Source organism: Buteo buteo, chromosome 6 (assembly GCF_964188355.1).
Source record: "Buteo buteo chromosome 6, bButBut1.hap1.1, whole genome shotgun sequence".
Taxonomy (NCBI): domain Eukaryota; kingdom Metazoa; phylum Chordata; class Aves; order Accipitriformes; family Accipitridae; genus Buteo; species Buteo buteo.
In genome coordinates, this window is record NC_134176.1 from 9,159,186 (window position 1) to 9,185,549 (window position 26,364).

Below are 26,364 nucleotides of genomic sequence, written 5' to 3' on the forward strand. Positions count from 1 at the left end.
TTCACCAAATAATATTAACATAATGTATTGAATTTTGTAACAAATTTGGAGTACTAAATTCATACAATTTCAAATGCAAACTAAGGCTAGAAATGCTCAAGGATAAAAAAATCTTAGCAAGGCCAATGTTTATGCATAAATGGATTACATTATCTGAATTATTCTCCTTCCATGACTGATAATATTTGGGAGAAACATGTACTGTATTACTCTGGCATATTTATAAGAACATACGCTGATACTTGTCACCACCATGTACCAAACTATACTGACTTCCCTATATGTTTTTTTTAATACTGGATTTCATAACACATTGCTACTTACACAAATGCACGTACACCCCTGCATACATGTTATCTTTGCCTGCCTCACTCTCTCTCTCTCTCTCCTTCTTTCGCACTTTACTTTGACACTCCTTTTATTGGTAAAACCAGAACCCTTTTATGATGTTTAAGCCACACCTGAGTAGCTGATAGGAGATCCGGCATGTGTTCGTTACTCTGATAGCAGTGAGAAGGCTACCTTTGCACCTTAAGATTAATGGGTTTTGTTTTTTTTTCCTTTTTCTTTTATTGTTAAGACAATATATTTATAAGTGTGCTTACAATCAGTAAAATCTAATGGAAACTTGTAGCGGTTTTGGCTTGTTTTTAGCTATTATGAGTTCCAAGTGTGTCCATGATGCATAGTAGCCAGTGACCTAATGTTTTTGCAGCAGCATAGGATGTGATGGAGGGAGTGAAAACTCAAAGGTAACAGCTGATTTTCTTGGTCAGAGAAGAGAGTAGCCAAAGTGGCTTTCTCTTCCGAGCTCTTTGACAGGTCCTTATAGAAGAGGACAGAAGCAGCTTATTGCAGTTTTCTTAGTTTGCTCTTCCATCTGTTTTTCTGGGATCCTGGGCTCCTAAGCTGACATAGGAGACTGATGACGCTTTATGTTCTTAAATGAAGTGTAATAAGAGTATTCTATCTTGCTGCTATTATTGTTCTTTGTTATCATTGGGTCTTTCTTAGGCTGCAGTATATGGTGAGTATTCTAAGTCACACAAGATGTTGGCTTTTTCTTTGAGACCATCACTCCACATAGACAACTTGTACAGTAAATGGAGTTGGTGCTGGCAGGATTTTCTGGGGAGCTGAACTGTTAGGTGGATGCTGGCTGTTAGCAGAAGTGGTGCATCCAAGTACCTAGTCTGTATTTGGTTTCTTTGACAGTTAAACCTGGGTTTATTTCTTCCTTTTTTTGTGTTGCTAATGAAGTTAAGAAACAATGTCACATTCAACAAGCATGTGTATTCCTTGACTTCTTCACAGACATGTTACTTGACCTCAGTGACCTTCTTCAGGTATTGTATCTTTTTTGTTTTAAACTTTTGCTGAAATGTTAAACTTTAATTGCAAGGAAAGAGCTGTCATGGGCCATTTGGGATGTTTTAATTTCTCTTTAAAAATTCTGAGTTGGAAAACTACTGGGTTTGTATATGAGAATAATTGTTTAGTGAAATTAAATGTCAAACAAATATTTTTTGCTTTTAATGTTGCAAATAATATATCAAGAGTTACATCAGGATTCAGAGTCACTGCAATGGCAGAGGGTCATTTTTAAAACAACAGTTGTTGAAGACAGAAATAACTTTTTTTGGTAGGTAATACTGTGTAAATGGATTAGTGTACTACAGAGAAGTGTTTTATAAAATGTATTTTGAGAGAAATATGTACTTGCTCTCTATGTGGAAATAGAAATCTCTACTGACATATGCTGTCTTACGCTCATTCTCCATGTTACAACTGTTTTACATACAATGTGAGTAGGTTAGTTGCATCTATTTTTGTCCTCCCAGCTGTCCTGGTAAATGGCATCTCTCTGAAGACTATTTATTGCTTGAAGCAATCTGCTGGAATTGCAATAATCAAATGAATCTTTAATTCTTAAAATTAGTAACTTTGTTCTCTTTTCTAAATTCTTATTGAATTACTTTGATTACTTCTAACCAAATACTGCATGTGTAGAATGGGAGGTTTATTTCCTTTTAAACATAGGTGGTTTTTCATGGTGATTGTTATGAAATAGAATGATCACACTAATATGAAGAATAGTCACACAATATGAAGAAGAAGAAGAGGTATTGTATCTGTAAAAGAAAAGAAAAAAAAGTATTGTCAGTAGGAACAGACAAGAAAGATTGAATGATTTGTCTTTTCCCCTCTATACGTTCCAGCCAGAAAAGGTGTTGAGACTGGGCATGTGAGGACCAAAAGGTTAAAGAGGGGTAACTGAAGAGATGGGAGAGACAGAAATAGATTAGTAGTAGGGAAATATTCAACCCCGGAAAGAGGAAAAATTCAAAATTTCAGTAGCAGGATCTGTGTTATGTATTTAATTGTGTGAAGACTTCTGATGTGCTCTACTTTAAGGTGACTCTGAGCAAGCAGGAATCTTAAATGTTGTTGTTTACTGTAGCTAGCCAGAAAGTTCTGTTTAAGAACAGATAAGTGAGCTTTTCAGGTCCTAGCTTGATTTCTCCCCCACCCTGAGTTTGTTTTTAAAAAAAACCCACCACACAAAGAAAAAAAACCAAACCAAAACAAACAAAAAAAACCTTGGTGGCAAAACATTTATGGCCCAGGCAGAAACCTTCAGTACATTCTGGTTTAGATCAGCCTTTGCCCACAGATTGTGTGCCTAAAAAAGAAAAGCAATTAGTTCATTAGATTGTACTATATTACCCTGAAGTGCTTTTTTTCATGGACAGCTCTCCCATCCTGAAGTTGGGATGTGAATATCATTAAAGAAAGGTTGTTAGCAGTGGTAGTAGTGGCAGTGGTATTATCTTTCCAAAATACATAACTTGTTCAGACTTACCTGTACAAAATATATCATACTGGTCCAGGTAACTGTTTTTCTTGGTAAAATGAGAATGGTGTCAATCTTATGTCAGAAAAAAAAAAAATCACATCTGAAAGTCTAAAAAATGAGCTACTGCTGACCTTCTCCAACTCTTGCTTAGATGCTAATAGAAAATTTTGAGATTTTTTCTTCAGAATTTTCTACTTGATGCAGCTCAGTTACTGTGGGAGGTGGAGTGACCTGCAGGGCTGCTAATCATCTGACCGCAAATTTTTTTGAAGAAATTTACCAAATTAAACATCCTTATGGAATGTCTTCATGGAGGCTACTGACTGAGTTACAGAACACTTTGAAATAGGTTTCAGTACATCTGAGGGGGAAAAAAAAAGGCATAACAGCCTTTTGTGTATTGCTTCATCTAAAAGCAAAACAAAAAGTAAGCTTTCTAACTCCAGCTACCAGCAAAAAAGATAAATGAAAGCCTGTGAAAAAGGCCATCCATTGCTTCCTTTTGCCATCTTGCAGCTAGAAACAATATTAGCGGTACCATTTTGCATCCCACTTACGGCACCCTCTGCATCAGTGACCTTCAACCAGTGTCTTGCAAGCACTGGGAGAGCTAACACTCTCTGTAGCTCACAACAACATAAGAAAGGTGGTAGCTAAAAGTAAGAGTAATATGAAGAAGATTTGAATCTGCTGTTACCTGCAACTCAATATTTGTTTAATGACCTATCACATTTGTGTTCTTTCTCTGTTGTTGCTCTGTTTAGCTTTTTTTAAAAAAAAAAAAAATGGGGGGTGGAAATCCTAAGCGTGGCCTCTTAGGCTCTGGTCTGTACTTGTACAACCTCTCTTCCTGTCTTTATTGAGTTGCTTTGGGATTTGGTCCCCCATTCTCCATAAAAAAAATAAAAAAGCTGTCCCATATAGTGTAATATGCTTTTAGAATAATATTATGCTGCTAAAACTTAGCAATAGAGAAGACTAATTTTCACTGTTAATGGCAGTCTGTTTAAGAAGTCATATCAGTTTTTCTCTTATACTGCTGACTGAGATGTGGGAGTTTGTCATGTTCCACTGGAGAACTGCTACATTTCATAATAGTTTTTGGAGCTTCAAAATTGCTGTCATCTTGGAAAAACCAAAAATGTCATGGTTGTGGATTGGTTTTTTCCTTTTTTTTATTTTTGTTTTGGGGTGGGTTTTTTTGTTTGTTTAATTGGAAAGGCAATTTCTTTGGTATTTTTTCTCCTGTTTTATCTTCAGGTGAAATATGTCCTGTGTCTTGGAAACCTCCTGTTGAAAGTTGTGTCAGATTCAGTATGCCTCTGGTACATTTAGACTTTAAAGCATTATCTGAAATGAACTGAAAATGTCCCGACTGCTGCTACAAATCAGGCTCCTTCCTTGTGCAGAGCAGAGTCATGCTGCATGTTGATTGAGTTGGAAGGACGATCAGTCATCAGTCTCTGACAGGGAATGTACTTGCTTATATTTTCAAATACTGCATTTTACTTGCAAATACAGTCTTTAGAGAGGTCTGTAATCAGGCCTTTTGTTTGCTTTTTTGCTAGTCCAATCTAAGTGACAGGCCTTGCTTGTTTAGGAGAGTTGCGAAGCTTGTCTAGCCTTGGCCCAACTTTTGAGCAGTTTAGGTTTGCTCATCTGTTTCAGAGCACCTCATTCCTTGCACCTCGAGAACTATTTGGCTAAAGTTTTGATCTCAGTGTGGTGAAATGCTGCCTTTCTCATCCTTGGAAATCGCAGTTTCTTTTTTAGTCTCTTGTAATCTCCAGTGTCATGGTCTTTGCAATGTGGTCATAAAATTTGGGAAGAGGTGTTGGCAGTGCTTTGATCTCCAATTTCAGCCTAGTAGAATACAATTTTTAGTGTGCTTTGTGGTGTGTCCTGCTGTTAAATAAGGCTAATGCTTACTGAAGAGATGTTAGACAGAGCCAGGCTCTTTACAGGCGCGCGTAGCAGGAGGATTAGCAGCAACAGAAGTAATTAATTAAAATGAGATGTTCTGACTTGATAACAAGAAATATTGATATCAGAGCGGTTTTGAAGTCTGTGTCCATCAAGGGTTTTAAGATCCTGAGCAACCTGGTCTTTCTTGTAGCTGACCCTGCTTTGAGCAGGAGGTTGAGCTGGAGACCTGCTGAGATCCATTCCAACCTGAACTATACTACGGTTCTACATGAGGGAGCACAAGAAGTGAAAATCAGTAACTAGTACTTGCTTGGTCTAGTCCTCCTTAGGTCTCTTTTCCACTTAAAACCACAACTCTCGCCCCCTATTTCTTTATCTTCAATTTGTCTAGTCAAGTAACAGTACTTTATTGTCCAGGAGGAATTTTATTGTGAGTTATTTTTGGATACTTGTTTTTACTTATTTCTTCTACAGGCAGCACTGGCCTCCTTGATTCCTCTATGCTTGTTGCAAATTACCCTTTGACTTTCTTGCGTAGATGGTACGATAATGGTTTATTGTACTGCTGCGGTGTTGGAGGAGGAATGCTAGGACTACCACATATGTGATTAGCAAAAGTAGACTCTCCCTTCAGAGTCCCCAGACTGAAGGCAATGCTTTAAGCGTAGCATGAGAGGAAGCTGCTTAATTTTGATTTGTGTCTCTTTTTGAACTGCAGTCTGACAAGCTGGGTTTGGTACATGTTTGTAGTTTTGTGTATTGTCTTTCGAGGTTAAATGTAATGTTCTGGTTGCAATATGGATCCAAAAAATAAGAAGTTTCAGTTTATTGTGTGGAGAAGGGTAAAATAGAGTATGTTTTAAAGACTATACTCATTTGCCTCAGTTTGTAATACCCTTTGTTCATTTAAAGTTATTAACATGTTGACTGCATTTGCCTTTATTGCCCCTATGCAAATTGCTATGTTGATTGAGTTAATTTAAACAACCTGGTTGGGACCTTCAGGCATTACTATACTAGAAGTGTTAATAATGAATCAAATAACCACAGGTGCCTCTTTCCCCAGCAACAGACACTCTCCTTAAAAACTCATTTGCTTTTCATGCTTGCTTAATTATTTAGGCAAGCAGCCATGGATGTTTCACAGTGTGAATTCTCATCGTGTTCCAACTGCCCGGTCTTTGTCTTCCTCAAAGACGGAATATCTTAACCACTGTCACCATTTGTAGTATTTTTCCAGAATGCCACACCATGGTCTTGAAAAGCATTTTTGGAAATTTGTCATGGTGAAAGGGTATTGATTTATAAATTTATGGAACTTATGGTCAAGCAAAAACTTTCACTCAATGATTGCAGCTTTATTTTTTGCTACAGTCCAGAGGTAAAGTGACCTAGTAACTGTAGGAATGGGAGATTCCGTTTCCCAAAGAGAGTTTTAAATTCTGGAAGGTGTTAGACTGATGAACAGGTGAATTCCTGTGTTTCTGGAAATGAGGTATTTGTTGTTGTTTCTAGAAGTGGAAGTATATTGGTATTTGTGAACACATCAGGCATGATGTGAAAGCAAGAGGAAATTATGAAAGGGTAAGAGTCCCTATGAAAGTGTCCCTTTGAAATCAGCATCTGATGACCGACAGATGTGAAATGAAAAGACTGTGTCTCCAAAAAATACTGTGAAGGGCAAAGAGTATAACAAGTAGAAGGATCTTTCTGTAAAGATGAAACTGAATAATTGGAAGCCATTCCTTCTCCAAATGCCCCTTTTAGCTAATATAAAGTGTTCTGTAACAAGAGCAGAAATTACCTATTGGTAAAGGACAACATCTTAGAGAATCTTAAGTTCTCCTGTAAAAACTTAAGGGTAAAACCAGGGGTTTTTGCAGTGCCTTGGTGAGCACATACTTTTTGTCTAAAAGATGTCTTTCTGCTGAAGACTAGTTGTTTTTTTAAAACAACAACAACTCAGTGGCAGGTCCATATGTTTGTAAACGTACTCTGTTAAATGTGAACTGAATGTAAAATAATATGGTAAAAACTATCAGGGTATGCAGGTATTTTAAGATGTCCCCTCTGACAGAGGTCAGCACCACTCTCCGTTGTATTAGGTGTTGATGCTCAAACCGAGTGGTTGCATCAAGTTTAGGGAATTTTAGTATCTGATGAAAGTATGCAAACAAAGAGTGCCTGTCTCATGAAAGTCTATAAAACAGTTGTTACACTTTGACAATTTTGATTGGGGAGAGTTTGGGGAAATGCTGCTTTTCAGTATGATCCTTTTAAATTAAGAAGGGGGAAAAGAGGCCAAAGTCGATGAGGTAAGCTTTAAAGCTGCACCAATTCAAGTCTAAGCCAGAGGCATCCTTTTAGAAGGGCATTTTTGTTTATTCACCATTCTAAGGACTCATATAAAATTAGGCTTTATGAATGCAAATGTCATATGGTTCTAAATTTGGAGTGTTAAGCTTTTGATGGATTGGAGTATGTGAATTTTTATAAGAAGTTCTTAATGAAGAAAGAACTAGAAATTAAAGTAAGCCTCTAAATTAATTCTCTTAATTTTCTAAACTTAATGGAGTGCAAAAAAACATACAAATGATGAGAGTAAAGAAAGACTCTATCTATATGCCTATTATATATCATATCTGTCATAGGATCTCTGTGTGTGTGCATGAGTAATAGTTGAAATTAGTGACAGCAGCATAAAATTTTAGTGAAAGGGCCTTCTTCCACTAAACCCAGAAGTTCTTAAATATCATGTTTCAGTAGTTCAATGCCATTACAGATTTCTGGGTGAGCTTTATGCCATTTTTAATTTCCCATTTATGAGAAACGCCCCAGAACCTGTGAATATCTGGTAACTTTTAAAGATGAGAAGCGTATTGTTTGAGAGGGCCTGAAGTCTCTTTTCCTACTGATTTGCCAGGAAAACTGGAAGTAATTAAATATTCCTGATTCTTTTTGTGACTTACCCTGGCATTAAAATGTGTAAGCTTCATGAAGAAAACAATATAGAGCACGTAATCCACTGTATATTATGCTTTTTTCTAAATTGATAGTAACCAGAAACTGCAAAGAAATGCACTTGTGATCAAAAGAAAGAAATTCCCTGATGTATCATTTCGATTTGAATTTATTATTTTGTGTAAATACACTGCCTACACCTTGAAGTTGGTCATAAAACACTCACGATGTGGGTGAAGTGGAAAAGCAGGTTAGGTTTAAGTACATTACTTCTCAAATAGACTATGGATCTGGAGACTTTTAGTTAGGCCAAGGAGAGGAGGATAAACAGTCATTGAGCAATTTTATTATGCATTTGTCTTTGCTTTTAGATTTAATTCGGCACCCACTTTGATTGTTAGAACTTCACTAAAAAACCCTGCTTCATTATGCCTCTTTATACTTACTTGTTCTTTGATGATTGCATTTATGGAAAGTGCTTGGGAGGAGTCTCTTAGAGTGACATGGTTTGATGAGGACAGACATCAAGTATTTGGATGTCGTGACAAAAAAAAGCCAGGATAAATACTTGTCTGAATTTGAGGGTGAGTGATTTTTTTCCTAGACAAAAATGAAAGAACTAGATGAGTTTGTGAAGCCTGTGATGGAAACATCATATGTACTTGGCTCCACTGAAGTAACTTTATTGATTTGTGCAGTGAGATTGTCCTTGCAGAACAAGATCTAAGTGATGAGGTTTAAGATTTATAGTAACTTGGTCGGCCAACTTAGAAGGCTGAAACTACAGCCAAACCCCCATTCTTTATGTTAATAATTTTTAGACAAAAGGTCAAAACAAGCTGTTCCAAGCTTGCAGTGAATCTAGAGCATCTAAAGCCAACTGAAACCCTGCAGATACTTTGCTGTAGTAATGTCTGTTCTGTCTCTGTGGCTTATGGAAAGTCACATGCTCTCAAACTCCTATATGAATTACCAGATTCAGTAGGTGCTTATTTTACTGTATAAAATTTGGTGACTTACTTCCTAGGAAATATAATTATTCAAAGCGTATATTTTGTTCACTTCCCTTCCTATAGAATAGTATTTCTATGTTGTCTGGTATTTCAGGAAAAAAAAGGACAATAAAATTTAAGACTATACTTTTATATCTTCTAGGCCAGTCCAACCATTGGTCAGACACAACATGGAAGATATTCAACACTTTCCACTAAATATGGAATGGATTACCATCATGTCATGTACACTTGATTGTGCAGTCACTTTCAGGATACATGATCATTCTGAGGATTTCTTTGAAATTCTCATTTTAAAAATCTTTTGAATTTGAGAAAAATTCACATTAAGAACACTTTCACATAAAGAAAAATTTTTAAGTGCTAGGTTAAAATGTGTCAGTATTTTTTTTTTTCCTGTTTAAATATATATATTTTTGCTAGCTTGGTAGAAGTATCTGTACACTTGGGAGGAAAGGTTGCTTTTAAACTAATGTTGGTAAAGCTCTTTTGTGAAACTGAAAGAGAATATATTTAGTAACAGGATTTTTTTATTTCCATAGGCTTGTACCATAATCAACAACTCAGTTGTGCAACTGACTGCTTAGTAAACACCTTCACTGTCCTGGCATAGGAAAGAGGGGGGCAGTTCTGTTACATGAAAGCAATAGAGTATATACTACCCTAAAAAAAAAAAAAAAAATCTATTTGTTTGGAGTGTAGGAGGATGGAGTTTTTTATACTAACTTTGACCTTTACATATGCCTTGGGGGAGCAAGGTATTCATGGAGCTTCGTGGGAACATTTGGGGCTGATTGGGAACTGAAGTATATCCTGCCTTTCTTGCTGACCACAAAAACACATCTTAAGATAGTGAAAGAAAACTTCCTCAGACTTTTAAAATACAAATGTAGTTGCCTATGCTATAAATTGCAAATCAGAGCATGAAGAGTAACTTCTCCCCTCAGTTTACATCCTCCTAAGCGCGGCAGTGAAGGAGGGGAGGGGAGGGGAGCAGGGCTCTGTCCCTGGCTTCTTAGCAGGTTTAGGGTTTTTCTGAATTTATTTATCTTTTTTTAATGTAGGGTGATCTGGGGCAATGTCCAAACAGTAAGAAATGACAAATAACCCTAGGGGCATGTAGCACCCCTCCTTGCTTTGGTGGAAAAGTCTTGGTGTGTGCTTGTGCAATACTTAATTATCCCACTTCACATGATCATACAGAGCTGAAATTTGTACGTACTTGTATTTGCTCAGGTTTTGTTACATTACAAGATAAATGACACATTATATATACTGATATTATATTAAAGTCTACTTAAAGCTTTAAGATGTTAGGTGACAACTGAAAAATTGTCCCAGTACTGCAGAGCAACACTGAGCCCACTGAAGAGCATGACGAACAACTTTTTTTTTTCAGTGTAAACTTAGGCTTTGATTTACACTGCTAATTTGTGGAGCTTTTGACAAGCACCACGTATTATTCTGTACCTATGAATATTGCTTGTATTACTTAAATTGATTTTTTTAAAGCAGGTTTTTTAAGATTTCAAAAGTTAGGGTTTTTTTTCCTTGCCATATAAATGTTCTATTAAAAACATTTGTGGTTTAAGATTTAAATAATGTTTTTTTGTCTTTTAATAGGTGAATGTCTACGTGCTGGGAAAAACTTTCCTTCTGTTGGCCAGAGAACTCTGCATAAATGCTCCAGCCATAGGTATTTTTTTTATGAGTTGACTTTTGAGTATTCGGGTGGATTTTCTACATGGTTATTTGACAAGAATATATATGTATGTGTGTATATATACATAGTATTGTGTGCTAAATACCAAAGTGGTAACTTAAAAATGAAGCTGGAATCAATCCAGGCAGAAGAGCATTGTGCTGAATTGCTGACTATGAGAGCCTGTTCTATGTAAGAGTTTTTTGGGAGATAGATGCTATTTTCTTTTACAAATAGTTTTGTTGCTTTTTCCGAGAGTAGTTTTGGCTATTCTGAGACAATGGGCTGCTGTGTAACAAATTTGTGTGTGTCAACAAGCTTGCACAGGCCTGTCACACTTCAATTCCACAGAGATGCAACAATTGATAAATATTTGCCAAATTACTATCTGTCCATCACCTGTAGCTGAGGTATTCAGTGCTTGAAATCCAAGTGGCTTGATGGAAAATGAGGAGCAACTTTCTCCAAGCACGTGAATACCTTCTTAATTAGTAAGTCATCACTGAAATCGTAACAGTGATAGGACGGTGGGTTTTAACCAGTCAAAAGGGTAAAAAAGCTATTGTCTAGGCTGTAGCTTTTAAGCGAAGGGAATTAATGCCAATTCCAGTTAAAAGAGTGTGTTTATAGAGAGGTCTTGTGACTGTTACCCACCTCTGCGCAGGAGTTTTCTTCTGTATCTTTACCCATTGTCACTCCCACTCTCCTTAATCTGTACTGAGAGAATCAGATGCCTTTGTGTTCAAGAACAACACATGCGTGCCCCTTCAGATGTACTCAGCTGGGCACACATCTGCCTTCCTTTGCAGCAAGAGAACCAGCAGCTCACATACTGAGCACCACTGTAACAGCATCCAGATAGTATGTGGCAGTGCACAGCTACCAGCCATCGTGGTGTGCTGGCTTCGTTAGCGTAGCTTGAAGTCTGGTAGAAAGTTCTTGTTTTCAATAATTCAGTTGCCTTCTTATTTTTCATTACCTTTTTTTTTTTTTTTTTTTTGAGAGAGAGAGAACAGACAGAATTTGTATTGCAGCTTAGTTTCAAGGTGAAAATTAATGCAGCTTAGGAAAAGAGAAAGCCCTTTTAATTTAAAGGTAGAGGTACTTGTTAAACATCAGAAAAAATCCCGGTTTAGACTGCTGTTTGAGTATTCCTTCCCAGGTCCTTATGAGAAGTGAGATTTATAAAAAACAGTTAAGTATTTCTAATTGGCTCATCTGTAATGATTGTCAGACACTTGAGAAAAACCACCTACTTTTCTCAGAATGATAAAAGTTAAGGGTACTAGCTCTAAAATGCTGATAGTGGATGGGACTCCGTTTTTAGGAAAAAAAAAAACAGAAGGGGAGGAAAGATCCAGCAGCTTTTGTTTAAGGTGGCTTGTTTCTAATTAGTAATTTTGAGTGAACTTAAAGAACATACTACAAGTATTTCTCTCATGCCTGCTCCTAAATGTGACGATGGGATGTATATTTAGATAGTGGCTGCCAGTATTACAGCTCTGGGCTAAATCTGTGATGAAGCCTGTCACTGCATTAAGCTTCATCCGTATGTCTTGACTCTGGCCACTCAAGTGGGGTGCAGTTTGACAGGTGCAAGAGTCAGCGTTGCTGTTTGCTGGGAAGGCTGGAGGTTAACACAGATGATGTGTGTGAATGGGCGTTAGAAGCTTTCAGATATAACCACAGGATGATTTTGATCAACTTTGATTACACTCATTGTTTGTCTGTCTTCAGGTTAGGCAACACACAAAAACCCCTGAGCTTCCACATGTCAGCTCCCTTTTTCGTGAAGGACAATAAAGGCTGCTGATGGATAGTCTCAGTTACCAGGCAAGGGAACCTTCGTATTTGCAGTGATAGCTAAGGCCCTGCGTCGATGCACACAGTGAACAGACTACAGTATCATCACCCCTGTTAACTGTACTATAGATGAATTAACAGACACAAGCCACAAGATCAGCAATGATCAAGTACACAGGATTTAGGGCAAGTAAAAATGTTTTATATTTCACAGATTCGTAAACTGCTCTAGTTTAGAACATTCTGTTTAAGTCAGCTGCAGTCTGCAAGTTAGTTATCTATATACAAAATAAATGCACAGTACGTGCAAAATTTAACATTTTTCTGCTTGTTGCAGTCTTAATAATTAAGTCAAATAGCTTATGAATAAATAAAATAAGATTAAATTCAAGAGCATTCCTTCACTTATTTGTATAGCCTGATGTAGCAGATAGGTAAGTAGCGTAACATTCCATACTGCTGCAAAGTTCGTAGTAAAACTGAAAAATCCCTTAATGTGCATCATCGCAGTATTGGAATACAATCAAGGTGAAATGCATCATGCATAGAAAATGAGCTCAGGTATTTGTCCTCCTTGTACTCCGGTTCCATTAGTACTGTCCGAGGAGCACTGGAACTGGAAGGTCACTTTCCCGCACTGCACTTCAGTCATTCCCTCTTGCCCAAAGTAACTGAGTTCGTTACCGTCAAGAATAGCACTTACATTGTAAAACGTGTCTTGCTCAACCTGCACAGGGTGTTCAAACCACACAGAGAAAGTGTTACTGGAGCCGTCGGAGGTAAACTTTGTCAGATTTTGAGCAAGGACAACTCCTAAGCGCTTCAGTTCGATTTTGACGCTGTATTCAGCTTTGCCACAGCTTGACCCATACAATCCCAGTCCTGCTATAAATATCCGTTTGTCTACGGCAAACTGAATACTGTCACATCGCCCTCGGTACCTCCACTGATTGCTGCGGTACGCAGACGACTGAAACCGATGGCATCGCTGAGGTACAAGTCCTTTTCTTTTTGTCAGTGGAAACTCTAGTTTGGGTTTATTTGCAGCCGTGTACCACAGGAATATGTTGTGAGTTTCCTCAAGGGTGAGGATGTCAGACTGGGCAGCTCCGTTGGCAAACTCTTCCAATGTCATGGTCGGAATCCGCACCAAGTACAAAGCTTTTCCTAATACACTCCTCTTGTTGCGTGGCGTAACCGGCAGCCCTTGCCTTTTGCATTCAGCCTCTGCCCAGTTGAGAACGGCCTCGAAAACTACCACTTCCTTGGTGTTGAGTGCCTCCCGGGTTACAATGATCTCTAGTGTTTGTTGATCTATCTCACAGAAGCCCTCTGACTTCAGTGCCATTTCTGCTTGAGCATCAATCACTTCCCAGCAGCGCTGCGTCAGCTCTGGCTCCTCGAAGAGCCTGCTCTGAGACAGCAGGACACAAGCATTCTTCGCTTCTAAACTGGTCTCCAGAAAATTGACGCAAGCCTTTGCTAGGGCCGGCACGATGTACTTCTTGGCAGCATACAGCGTCGCCAGAACTGTATCAGCTTCCAGGTCTATTTCATCACTATACATGTATCTAGATGGGGGGGGGGGGGAAAAAATATAGGCCGTGAAAGACTGATCTACAGTCATCTTTGCTGGCAGAGAATTTGACATTCAGTATTTGTCAGAACACGAAGCAGACAGTAATAAGTGCGTATTGCACAATACCAATTAGGAGATGTATATTTTATAAGCTACTTTGATTCTGTCCACGTAATTAGCAGACTTGTAGTGGCCACTTACTTTAATAGGATTAGAAAGGCTGCAGGTTCCACATCTGGTATATGGATTTCAGATTTGACCTCTGCGAGATCACCATAAAACATAGCATAGAAGACAGAGCTACCAACTGCCAAAACATACTGGAAAATAAAGAGAGAGAGAAGCCTCAGTAATACATATCGGTAATGGCTGAGTGTGCTGGCTTTTGATAAGAGCTACACTTAGGGAAAGTTAAAAGCTGCAGTGGAGGCAGAAGACTGCCTTAGACTGTTCCCTGTAATTGCACTGTATGTGAACTACTTCTGGGATTAGACGAGAGTCGTAATTGGGGGGGGGGGGGGACACCTAGTCGGAAGGCAGGAGAAGAGGGCAATATGCACAGCAGTATTAAAAAGCCAAAAATGATCTGCACAAACCTTATGGGCAGGAACTTTCTTGGATGCCCCTGGCGGGCCCACGATGAAGTGAACGTCAGCCATGAGTTCGTTATTGAACATCAGCGCGTTCCTGCAAGCGAGGGGACGGGGACAGGGTGTGGGGAGAAGCCCCGTTAGCCACGGGCAGCCCCTCCCTCACCTGCTGCCCCAGCCCTGCCGGCACGCAGCCCCCCGAGCCTCCCACCGGCGTCCCCCGTGGGTCGGTCCCGTCCCAGCCCTCACGCCTGGCCTCGGTGCAGGTGCCACGGGGCCGGGCGGCGCTCCTACCCGCCCTCCCGGGGAGGGTCCGGCGGGGCCTGAGCCCTTACCTCTCCCGCAGCGTGGGATGGAAGGACTGCCAGTTGGCGCTCTCCAAGTTGTTGTTGTTGAGGTTTTGGAGCTGGGGCGGCGGGGGCGGCTGGGCGCTCTGCTGGAGCTGCAGGGCGTTCTTCTTGCTGTTGGCAGCGGTGGCGGCGGCGGCGTTACTGTTTGCGATGTTGGTGTTGGTGCTGGCAGGGTAAAGTTCTGCAGCCATCTTCTTCTTCAGGGACAGGGGCACTATCTCATAGCATCCTGGCACCTTGGCGTTTGACCTCACGCTCTTTTTGGACTTCTTTAAGGTCTCTGGAAGCAGAAGAAAAAAAGTCAAACACTTCATGATCCTGCCATTGAGGCAACCATGGGGCAGTGGCATGAGCAAGAGAACTAACAAATCCCAAATGCGAGTCCCACTAGCTCGGTATTTTGTACGCTTCTAGATGCAGGGCGGCTTTTGGTGTTTGTTTTTTTGGTGTGTGTGCGCGCTCTTTGGTTACAAGCCCGACGCACCTTTCCGGGGGGAAAGGGATGCTGCTGTATCGGATCGGTGCCAGCGCTCACCTTGGCTCGAAGGGGGGGTCCCAGCCTCCACAGCACTGCCACGATTGCAGTGGGGAACCCGAGCGGGGCTGGCAGGCAGTTCCTTCCCCCGAGGAAAGAGCAGAGAAAAATAATAATAAAAAAAAAAAAAAGCCAAAAAAAAAAAAAAGCCAAGCCACAATCCAGCAACAAAACCCCACAAATCCAGCCGAGGCGGTGGGTCAGGAGCGAGAGTCAATCCACAAATCCTCCGAGTGCAGCAGCCCGGCGAGGGTGAAGCGCAACCAGCCGCCCGATCCCCGCTGCCAGCGACCGCGCTCCGCTCCGTCCTTCCCCGACCGGCGGGGGCACATCCGCGGCGGCCGCACCGGGCCGGGCCGAGGCGAGGCGGCGGCTCTCCGCAGTCCCGTTCCCGGGGCGGCCCCGCTGCCCTCCGCTCGCACCAACTTTCCTCCTTTCCCCGCGGCGGCGCCCGCCGCCGCCACACGGCGCTGCTCCTCCGCGCTACCTCCCTCCCGCCCGCGTCGGGGGCGTTGCTGGCCGCGGGGCGCCCCGGCTCCTCCGCGGCGGAGCGGGCGGGCGGCGCTGCCCTCGGCGCTCCCCTCACAGCGGCGGCGGGATGCGGCTCGGCGCGGCTCTGCCGGGCCCAGCCTCCGCCTCCCGCCCTAATAGGCAGCCGCCGCGCCGCGCGTCACGGCCTCCCGCGCCAATAGGGAACGCCGGGGCGCGGCGGGGGGGAACCGCCCCCCCTCCCCGCGCCCGGCTGTGGTGTCAATCTTCCGCGGTGGGCCCCGCCCCTCGCCGCGCCCGCCCGGGGGCGCTGCGCCCCGCGGCGGCGGTGCACCGGTACGGGGGGGGGGGGGGCGCGGGGACGTGCGCAGCGCCGAGCGCCGCTGAGCCCGGCCCGGCCGGCAGCGGGAGCGGAGCGGGGCGGGCGGCCCCGGGCGCCCACCGCCTTTCCCGGCCGGCCCGGGCGGGGGCGCCGCAGCGCCGCGCACCGTCCCCCCGCCGCCGCCGCGGAGCTCCGCGGGGGGAAGCCGGGCCGCCGCGCTGCACCGCCGGGGCCGGCGCCTGGGGCGGCTGGGGGCACGGCCGGGGCGGAATTGGTTTAAGTTAGGGAAAGTCGCAGGGGGGCTTTTTTTCGTCCCCTTGTTTTTTTTCGCAGCCCCCAAGCCGCCGCCGCCGCGCCCCGGTTCTGCGGGGCTTCCCGGTCCCGGCCCCCGCCCGCCTTCCGCGGGTGTTTCGGCGCGGACTGACCCCCCCTCGGCCGCCTCCCGTGCCCGTTCCTGTTCCCGTGGGGGTGGGCTGGCAGCGGGGCACGGCACCGGCTCCTCTCCTCGGGCCTGCCGTCCCGGCGTAGCTGTTTTGGTGGGCAAGTCGCTCTTTTAAACAGTTTTCCGAGATTTTTTTCTGTATTCCCGTTAATGACTACGTGGTATCGGTGTTCTTCCAAAAGTCCGAGTCGTGAGTGGGCTAGGGAGAGAAGGGAAAGGCTTCAGAAAAACAGATGGTCCCTTCTTAAAAACTAAAATAAAGTTTTTCTTCTATCTGCTTCACGGCCCCCGCGGTTGCCGTTCAGGAAAACCGACGGGTTTTGCCCCACTCGAAGTTGCTCCTGTGCAAGGGTTTCAGTCCCAGGTGTCTCCCTGAAGGCAAAGGGGACGCGGTGCTTCTGCAGTACCTGTGGAAGGAATCAGCGTGTTTGGGTTTTACAACTTCTCAAAATCACTATGTTTTTTTAAAATGTTTGCATCCATGCAGGACATGTTTATGCTAACCTTGGCCCTGCATTTAGTTTATGTATTGGTAGTATTACTTTCTAGCCATTTATGGCCTCTTTGAGGCTTTTCGCTTAAAACCCACCGGTATATTCATTTTCTGGCTGTTTGGTAGCTTCAGAATTTAAATTAACGACGTGCAATGTTTTGTCAAATGACCTGTGGGCATGAATGCCAGCAGAAATGTCTGAACAGCTACAATGCGAATGTGTAAATGCTTCCGAAACTGGGCTCAGAAGAAAAAGCTGTGAATTGCCTTGCTCTGCTCCGCTCCAGCGGCCAGAGGAGCTGAGCTTGGGCCTGCTGCAGTTAAGAAGAGATGGAAAAGCAAACCGGGCATTTCTTTGTAACATCACCCATGTTTCTGTAGTGCAAAGAGGAAAATTTAAATGTCTGTTGAATCCCAGGCTATCACTTGTGAAAAGGTTTTTTTGTTGTTGTTGTATTTTGGAATTGGTCATTTCTGTTGAGTACAGTTCCATAAAATCATACTTGGAAACGCAGAACAACTGCCCGTAAGGGTCATGGGGAATCAGTTAATCTTCCCTAAACCTTTGATTTTTAGGGTCATGTTTAGGAGGTGACTGTGCTCTGGCATTTCTTCAGTTTTGACGGAGACGTCTTTGGAAGTTTTTGCTTGATAAATACTTTCATTTAAATGCTTCTGCAGGGCTGACAGGCGTAATCACCTACGGTGTGATCTCGGTAATTATGGATAGCAACAGGGCATCATTGTTAGAACTTGGTGCTAAATGAAACTGCTTTGATTAATTGTAAATCCGTAAGATTGTTCCAGTGTTTCGAGCTGAATTTTCATCTTTATCAGTTTAAGTGCCCACATAGGGGATCAAGCTAAGGAAATTGAGTTGAGACTAATAGTTAACAATTTACCATACATCATGGATTTTTGGTCCAGTGATAAAAGGCTGGCAGGAAATGAGAAATTGATACCTCAAATAAGAGTAAACATGTGTTAAGTGTAGCTTTTACAAGATGGTTTGATAAATTATAAATTGGTTTAGGAAAAGCACAACCTGTACTGACATATTTCGGTTAGTTTGAAGCTGATAACACCAACACTTGAAATAAGTTTATACATCTGAAGGCAGATCCGTGGCTGATCTAAATTGTCATAGCACTGTTGACGTTAATTAGGTTCCAGCAATTTATGCCCATGGAGAGTATGTCTTAGGATCTGTAATAAACAGTGTTCTGTGTTGTTGGAATACGAGTCTGAGAAGGAGCTGGAATTAACTTTGAAGGTATAAGTAGACTTTTGTTAGGGACATGGGATTTTAAGCAAACAAATTTCTTTTAAAGCTTAGTTTGTAGTTAGGTGTGAGATGACACATGCAAGTTACCTTACATGTTACTTTGCAGGAGATGTTAAAAGTTTTGGGTCTAAGTTATGTCCTCATTTTACAAAGGCTTTGTATGTTATGTCCTCATTCTGCAAAAGCTTTGTGCATAATTTCACTGATAGCTGTAACACTCCTCACGTGTCAGAGTCAGCATATGCAGCATTGGACCCTGAAAAGCATGTAAGAAAAACTTCGTGCAGTGCTTTAAAGGTCTCTTGTCTATAAAGCAAGAAAGGATTTTGTTTTAGCTTAACTAAAAAGGTGCTTCTAAAGCCTAGTGATCAGAGGATCTGGCCCAGCAGCACAGTCCATGTTGTTTGCCGAGACGTGAACCAAGCCAACGGTGACAGCCCCGCAGTACTGCTGCTCAAGTACTGCGTTTCCTAAATCAAAGGTTAGGATTAGAAATAAGTGTATTACTTTCTGTTGCAGATCCGTGTTTATATATTCCTCGTTTTGCACACATGCTTGAGTTTGGGGATAAGAACCACGAGGTGTCCATGACGGCTCTGAGGCTGTTGCAGAGAATGAAGCGGGACTGGATGCACACCGGCCGCCGGCCTTCGGGGCTCTGCGGAGCAGGTATGTCAGACACTGGGTGTACTGCTTCCCCCACAGTGGGTTGGACGGGAGAGTCTGGGAGTTGGGAACAGATGAGGACTTTCTCATTTCCTGGGGGATGCCATGTTCTCTGGGTTTCGTGCTGTCAGGCACCTACAGATTATATAGGTCTTCACAGAAATAGTTTCTGAAACTCAAACTTCATTTTTGCCCTTGCTCCTACATTACTTGCTTAGATCCTTTGTATCTTACTTTTTGGATTTTTTAACCTCCTTTCTGGTGCTCTTCTCGCCCACACTCTCTGCAAGCTCTAGCTGCTAAAAGGTTTTTTTGTCAGCTAAAATGACACCATTAGTGCAAGCGCTTTGATTTGTGTCTTTACACAGTATCTTATGCAAGAAATGCCCTCTTTGACCTGTTCTGTGAAATTATTTTCCTCTCCTTCTTCATCTTTTTCAAGATCCATTGCTGTCATGATGCTTACAAAAAACCTACCGGTTTGGCAGGGCTAGGTTGAAAGGTAGTCAGTACCAGCCAGTAAGGTCAGAGTAATGAAGAGTGTAGATAGTCACAGAGTTCATGTATGCGCTTTATTTTATTTAAAAGATCTTTCATGTGCATGTTGGAATGAGAAATAGCGCTCAAACCTTAGGGAACCCAGGCCTATGCAATCTTCTTGAAATTTCTAGCCTCTTTGTTAATAGTACTTGCTTATTGCACCTTGCTAAAAATTTGAGTACAGACTCTGGGAGACCAGGCTGGTCTTTGATTCACTACATAGACTATATCCACACGAGGAAGTAATTTGATTCAGCAGACATGGATCAATAGATTGAAGCAGGTGGTGCTGAGTGCCCTACATCCATCCATGCAATATGCAGTTGATGTGGTGTACTGTGGACAGGGTTTAGTTTGGTTCCCTGGCCTAAATGTCTGTGTCACGCGTTGTTTGAAGGACCAGCTGTTAGTTCAACCCCTGATGTTCCCATTAGGAACTGGAGCACTTCAGATGTACACCTGAAGTGGAGCTCTGGTCTGGTTTCCTCTGAAAGGAAGTACTTTTGCATGCTTAAAACTGTTCTGCGCACTGAGCCACTGCACCATGAGTGGGTGTGATGCTTCAAAACGGAGCTAGTGCTCTGACTCAACACACTAATGTAAATGCAGCCAGCACTAGTTATCTAGCTGCATAGAGGGTCTTGCAGGAGAGCATTTGGGCACTAGCAAGACAGTGATAGTGGTGACAGCGGTGAGGATAACAGCTTAAGCAGATTCAGCATTTCGCTGGAGACCTTTTTATTCAGGACTAGTAAATCCTGCTAAAAAGATGATAACTTTGAAAATACATGATCAATGAGAGGTTCTTGTGCTGTATTTTAAGTAGCTGACTATGGTTTCCCAAATAATAAAGCATAGGATTTTTCAGGGTGCAATTTTCAATCCGCTTTATTGGCTAGGAAGCAAAGTTTCTAAAGTCAAGTCAATCACCTGTATCCAGGGATGCAGCTGAGCACAAGCATTTACAGGTCTTTAGCTGAAGGCAGGGACAAAGAGAGGGTATAGTTATCTGTTTTCTGCTTTTCTTTGGGAAATTTTCCTCTTTTTGACATTGACTTTCCCTGCTTATTCTCTAGCTCTGCTAGTGGCAGCAAGAATGCATGATTTCCGACGTACTGTTAAAGAGGTCATCAGGGTGGTCAAGGTTTGTGAGTCTACATTAAGGAAAAGGTCAGTGCAGTCTTACTGCTTTTATCTTTCGTTTACAGTACTGAAAAGTGGTGTAGTCTAAAATGAATGTATATCGGAGAAAACCAGGTTCTTTTCCTTTTCAGAAGTGCCGAGAATAAAATAAGTACGACATGTTTTAGTGGGTCATTTTTAAGTACTAACACCTGCCTCTTATGTAAGGCCTCACATGCTTAGCAAAGATGGTGAGGAGCACTGTGCCCATTTAACAGGTGAAGAGTTGAAGGCAAAAAAAACGTTGTGTCAGAAATGTTAACAGTGTTGTCATGTCCTCAGAAGAAATAATTGATTGATTCTCAAAGCTGAGGGCATACTGTGGCATTTTTTTTTTCATTAATCTAGAATACAGTGCTGAAAAGTCTCGTCCTTTAGCTGTTATTGAACAGAGCTTTTCAAAATATTTTGCTGAAATGTTCATTTTTGATAGTGTTGCACTGCTAATAAATAGAAGACAGCGCAGTGAGTCTAATGGTAAGTTCACTGGAGGGGTCCGAAGTGGAATTATCAGCAGACTGTGAGCCTGAAAGTGGGAATTTCCCAAGTACTTTTGACATGTTGGGGTTTTTTTAAGGATCTAGTAGTATTTTCCATATTTTGATGAAGTAAGCAGTCCCCGTTTCCCTCATTTTAGTTTTGAAAAGTTGTAACATTTTCTTTCCCATAGGTTCAGTAAAAAAATGACCTAACTGTGAAATACCATGCTTTCTGTTGCCCCCAGTTGGAAATTTTTGTACCACCAATATATTCTGAAGTTTGTTCCACCAAGGTCTGTCTTTAGAAAGCTCCCCTGGCGTGTCTCTTTCTCTCCATCTCGCTGAGACCAGCTTAAGCACATCCAGCCGAGTCTAATACTTGTTAATAATGCTCACTTCTTCATTGTGAAAAATATTTTTGCCCTAGATCTTCATTTGTGGAACAGGAGTGATGCTATTTCCCTACCATTCGTGTGTGGTATAGGGATGAATTTAAAGTGTTTGAAGTGCTTCAAGGTACTACAAGGATGGAGCAGTACAAATGCCACTTTTTTTATCTGGTCAACAGGTCATGTGTTTTAGTATGTGTTTTGTATGATTAATGATATATGCCCCCACAATCTACTTCAAGATGCTTTGGTTAAATAGTTAAAGAGTTTGTTCTTACTAAGAAAGTAAGCATAATAAATTAGAGTTGGAAGGAAAATTAATTTGAGCAATTGTTTCAAGCGAAGAAATCTTACTTCAAAATTCATGCTTTGAAATGTTTACTCAAGTCACACACATCAACTAAAATGACAGCGTTATTTACTTTGACAGGGTAAATGTGACAGCTGAATTATTTTCAGGCAGCTATAATTACAACTATTTATCATGAATCTATAAATTTGATTGATGTTTTTCAAATAAGAGCATGTTATATAGTATTTAACGAAGACAAATAAAAAAAATACCTTTGAATAACTCTTTCTGCACTCCATTTTTTTTCCTCTTCTTTCAAGAATTCCTCTCAAAATGCCATCAAGTAGAAGTTGTCTAAATTAACAAGAACTTGTTTCACGTTCTTAAAAATTTCCTTGCCTCTCAGTTTGGTGTACAGTTTTATTTCAATTATTGCTATAGTTACTGTGGTTTGTGACGAGCTGTTGCTGCTCTGTGCGTTGTGAAGGTGTTGAGTGTGGTTGGGTGAACCCTCATTGATGGATGGCGTTGGATGCTGCGCTCACTGGTGATGGCTTTGTCCTGACAGCTCTTGAAGTGAAACCAAAGAGGAGTCCAGATAAAGCTGAAACTTCCAGCCTGCAGGTTCCGCTGTACGGTTTGATTTAGCTCCCAGTTGGCTACATGGCTCCTGGGGAAGCACAGACCATTGGAAGCTGAATTTGCTTTTGGTGCTGTTGGACTTCCATGGCAGAAATCTGCAAGGGAAGGGATGACACCGACACAAGGTGCCTCGTGGAGGCAGCCCGGCAGCCTGGGGGGTACGGGGCTGGGTTGATCAGTGGCTTGGCTGAGGATGCGGGAGTGACGCTTTTTAAGAAAGCCCTGCTTGGCTTCCAGTTTTGGGAAGACCCTCAGCAAGGGGTGGCAGCCCTTCCCTAAGAAGGGCACTATTTCTGATCCTTCGCAATGCAGCTGATGCGACTGTGTAGGAGGGGATTAGTTCACCCTGTTGTCCATCAGGTGGAGAGCACCAAGCCCTACGTGCCTGTGGTCTGTCGCCTCTTGCACTGCTGTGTACTGGAGGAGTAGCTCTCAGGAGGAGGTTCACAAAAATGTGACATACCTTCAGGTCATAAAAATGAATGACCTGATCATCAAGGGAATCTGTTCTGGAAGGAAAAAGTGACAAAGCATGGTGCGTGGACCCTGTCACTCATCCCCAAATCAAGAGTTCTTAATTTAGCCATCTGTTAGGTTAAAAATCAGTGTGTGTGTATTTTTAATATGCGTGGGGTTTTGGTAGGATCTTGGCAAGACAACTTTGTAGTTACTTCACAGGGCCTTCTAGCTTTGTGTTTTGAAGCACACAATTAAAATGTAAAGCTTGTTGCTGTTGTTGAAAGTGAATGTATTAAATATTAATAAATGCACTGATAATTCTATCTCATTTCCAGTCTAATTGAAATGATATTAACTTATATATCACTTTATATATTCAAAGTACTGTACAAATATTAACTAATTAGTCAAATTGTTATTTTCTGTGTAATCATCTGTGGAGATAGCAGAAATTAACTTTTAATAAACCCAAGCCTTTTATTTCATTTAATCCTCACATTTGTGCCTGTGTTCAATGCACCTGTCTTCGCTGCTGCCTTTTTAACCTTTACATACTCTGCCCCTTCATCTGTTTGTTCACCTATTGCATACTTTCTCTGCATACTAAATTCTGTCTTATCTGCAGTGAGAATAATTTTTGTGATGTTTGTCCATTGTGCATTATCTAATACTGTGTGGCCCTTATGCCTGTTTGAAGATCTTAGGCGCTTCTTCAATAGAAATAAAAAACCCTCCGCTTATCTTTGTTAACACTTGCATTTTACTTCTTTGGCTTACTCTCTTTATCTTTAAATTGAGCTGCTTTTTACATAAAAAATATTTCTTCTCAGTTCCATAAAGTACTATCTGTTAAAAACCCTATTTGTGATGAACTTCAGAAGAAGTAAAGCTTCATTTAGAAGGAATTGGAATGAAAGACCAGAATGGGTTTAAAGGGCTCATTTTTGAGGTGAATGTTTTTTCTCACAACAAAATAGCGTTTGGGGGAAGACAAAAATTGTTACAAAGGAACTCCATTTACCAGTTGGAGATGCTGCAGGGACTTTCATAAATGGGGTCCTTTGCTTATATCCTGGGGACCCAGCTACAGCTCTTTCAATGACTGCGTTGGTAATTTTCTGGAAAAATTAAAGATTCATGCATAGAGATAAATGTATTGCCCGCAGCTTTTCTTATTTCCATTTCTGCAATATATAGCTCACATAAACTTCATGTCCAAGCTCCCAGTGCAGTCTCAAGCCGGGTGGATGTCTGTGAGAGCAGACAAAGTGAGGAGCAAGTTGACAGGAGTCCAGAGTGGGGATGGGAAGAGAAGGTAACGGGGACATGCGTAGCTGTGAGGTGGCTGTGAGGTTACGTTTTCCAAAATACCAAAGCCGTATCAAGGCTAGGACTGAAGGGGAAGGCGTGAAGAAGTCTGTGTTTGGCCGTGATCCAAGTAAAGCCGTGCTAAAATCCTGTGAAAGGTAGCTGCTGAATTAAGTGAGAACTGTTTACCTAAGGCGTTTGAGCATGGAGAAGGGTAGAGGATGCTCAGTATGTCAGAGCTGTGTAAGTGCTCGAGGATGCTCAGTACATCAGAGCTATGTAAGTGCTCTTGGTTGAAGTGTGGTATGGAGAGAAGTTGTCAGAAAATTGGGGAAGTTACTTCATGTAAAGGAGCTTGTGGTGGTGTCCGCTCTGATCTCAGCTCAGCAGCCATGAAGCTCCTTCGCTGGCTGCTGTTGTGACAAGCTATGAAAGAAAGTAAATTGAAAAATGCTTTATGTCTCCAGTTAAATAATTTCAAGTGGCTTAGAGATGATTTCTAGAAATCTTTCTAGTATGGCAAGTAAAATACAACTTGATCCGTGTGGGTTGGTATTGCATACCTTTGTAAGTTGGATTGCCTGTTTTAATGAAAAAAGGTTTTATTTTTGAGGAATCCAATTTCACAGACAGTGTTCCTTTTTATAAATCCGGCTTCTATACAGCTAGTAAGCTAATACATTAATTAGATTCCTGATATTTTTTAGTACTTCATATTTATTTTAAAAAATGTAATTTCGAACTTACTTGGTGTCTGTTACTTTTGAAACAATAATTAACTTGTTAGCACTAACTCAGGCTTAGATCTTGTAAACAGATTTTTCTGTGTTTGACTTTCCTCATCTGAGCGGCTGTTAAGAAATTAAGCAGCGCGCTATTTTTCTTTTCCAGGAGATCATAGAGTGTTTTTGACAGACCACAGTGGAGGAACCATGCTAATGAAACAAAATGTTAAGGAATGCTAAAGCATTTTGTTTCATTAGTGTGGTGTGAACACTTGAATCGGGGTGTCATGGTTTAACCCCAGCTGGCAATTAAGCACCACACAGCCGCTCGCTCACTCCCCCCACCCAGTGGGATGGGGGAGAGAATTAGGGAAAAAACAAAGTAAAACTCAGGAGTTGAGATAAAGACAGTTTAATAGAACAGAAAAGGAAGGAATAATAATACTAATAGTAGTAGTAGAATATACAAAACAAATGATGCACAATACAATTGCTCACCACCCACTGACTGATGCCCAGTCAATCCCTGAGCCATGGTGCCCCCCGGCCAACTTCCCCCAGTTTACGTACTGGGCATGATGTAATATGGTATGGAATACCCCTTCGGCTTGTTTGGGTCAGCTGTCCTGGCTGTGTCCCCTCCCAACTTCTTGTGCCCCTCCAGCCTTCTTGCTGGCAGGGCAGTGTGAGAAGCTGAAAAGTCCTTGACATAATATAAACACGGCTTAGCCACAACTAAAACATCAGTGGGTTATCAACGTTATTCTCATACTAAATCCAAAACACAGCACTATACCAGCTACTAGGAAGAAATTAACTTTATTCCAGCTGAAACCAGGACACTGGGGAAAAAAAGCCCAAGAACAAAAAATTCCAGGTGGTTTAGGCTGTTGGACTTCTGGGATGGCCAGGGAGGTCTGTCAGTGGGATAACTGGTGGGCTAACTGTGTGCACAAGTGTTAACCTGAGTTAACCCAATGTGTAAATGTTTGCAGAATCAGGGCTTTAAAATGTCTTCTGATAAATTTGTCATAAATTTAAATCTTTGTTTTGGTGTGAGCAAGTAAAAGCAACTAATTCTAAAGGGTGGTTTTATTTAGTACAATAAATCTTTCAAGGTATCTGTTCTTCAATACTTAGAAAATGACGGTGAGTTGCCAGCAAATGAGCACCATAAATTGTGTAAAATTATGTATATGTACAGTGATTACATATAAGGAGATTACACTTCTGTTTATTTACATAGTGGTGGATACTGGAAAACTTTTTTTTTTTAATGTCATGTAGGAAGCATTTAATAACTATTTCTGATACATGTTCTGTATTAAGTATCAC

At 41.7% G+C, this 26,364-nt stretch overlaps 2 protein-coding genes across 4 annotated transcripts in view; one reads left to right on the plus strand and one right to left on the minus strand.

Annotated features, from left to right (window-relative positions):
* The window catches only part of BRF1 (BRF1 general transcription factor IIIB subunit), a 176,918-nt gene that overhangs the window by 69,959 nt on the left and 80,595 nt on the right, over positions 1-26,364 (plus strand). The window contains exons 4-7 of one of the 2 annotated variants that reach the window (XM_075029672.1): positions 1,315-1,346; positions 10,381-10,453; positions 18,867-19,016; positions 20,630-20,723. In XM_075029672.1, coding sequence (XP_074885773.1) covers positions 1,315-1,346; positions 10,381-10,453; positions 18,867-19,016; positions 20,630-20,723 — 349 coding nt within the window. The remainder of the gene's footprint in view (positions 1-1,314; positions 1,347-10,380; positions 10,454-18,866; positions 19,017-20,629; positions 20,724-26,364) is intronic. The other variant, XM_075029673.1, reaches the window with a different exon arrangement.
* On the minus strand, positions 12,453-15,950 carry BTBD6 (BTB domain containing 6). 2 transcript variants are annotated; one of them, XM_075029675.1, is made up of 5 exons: positions 15,317-15,949; positions 14,767-15,061; positions 14,438-14,528; positions 14,043-14,161; positions 12,453-13,833 (listed from the first exon to the last, which is right to left on the minus strand). In XM_075029675.1, the coding sequence occupies exons 2-5, from the start codon at positions 14,970-14,972 to the stop codon at positions 12,801-12,803; spliced, it is 1,449 nt and encodes a 482-aa protein (XP_074885776.1). In that variant the 5' UTR covers positions 14,973-15,061; positions 15,317-15,949; the 3' UTR covers positions 12,453-12,800. The 2 variants fall into 2 exon arrangements, with proteins under 2 accessions (XP_074885776.1, XP_074885775.1); XM_075029674.1 differs by having other exon boundaries at positions 14,767-15,950.

Excerpts from the sequence above, each read along its gene's own strand:
- BTBD6 (XM_075029674.1), bottom strand. The coding sequence starts at position 15,131 with ATGCCACTGCCCCATGGTTGCCTCAATGGCAGGATCATGAAGTGTTTG. Across the intron at positions 14,162-14,437 it reads AGAAAGTTCCTGCCCATAAG|TATGTTTTGGCAGTTGGTAG; the intron begins GTTTGTGCAGAT and ends TTTATTTTCCAG. Across the intron at positions 13,834-14,042 it reads GCCTTTCTAATCCTATTAAA|ATACATGTATAGTGATGAAA; the intron begins GTAAGTGGCCAC and ends CCCCCCATCTAG.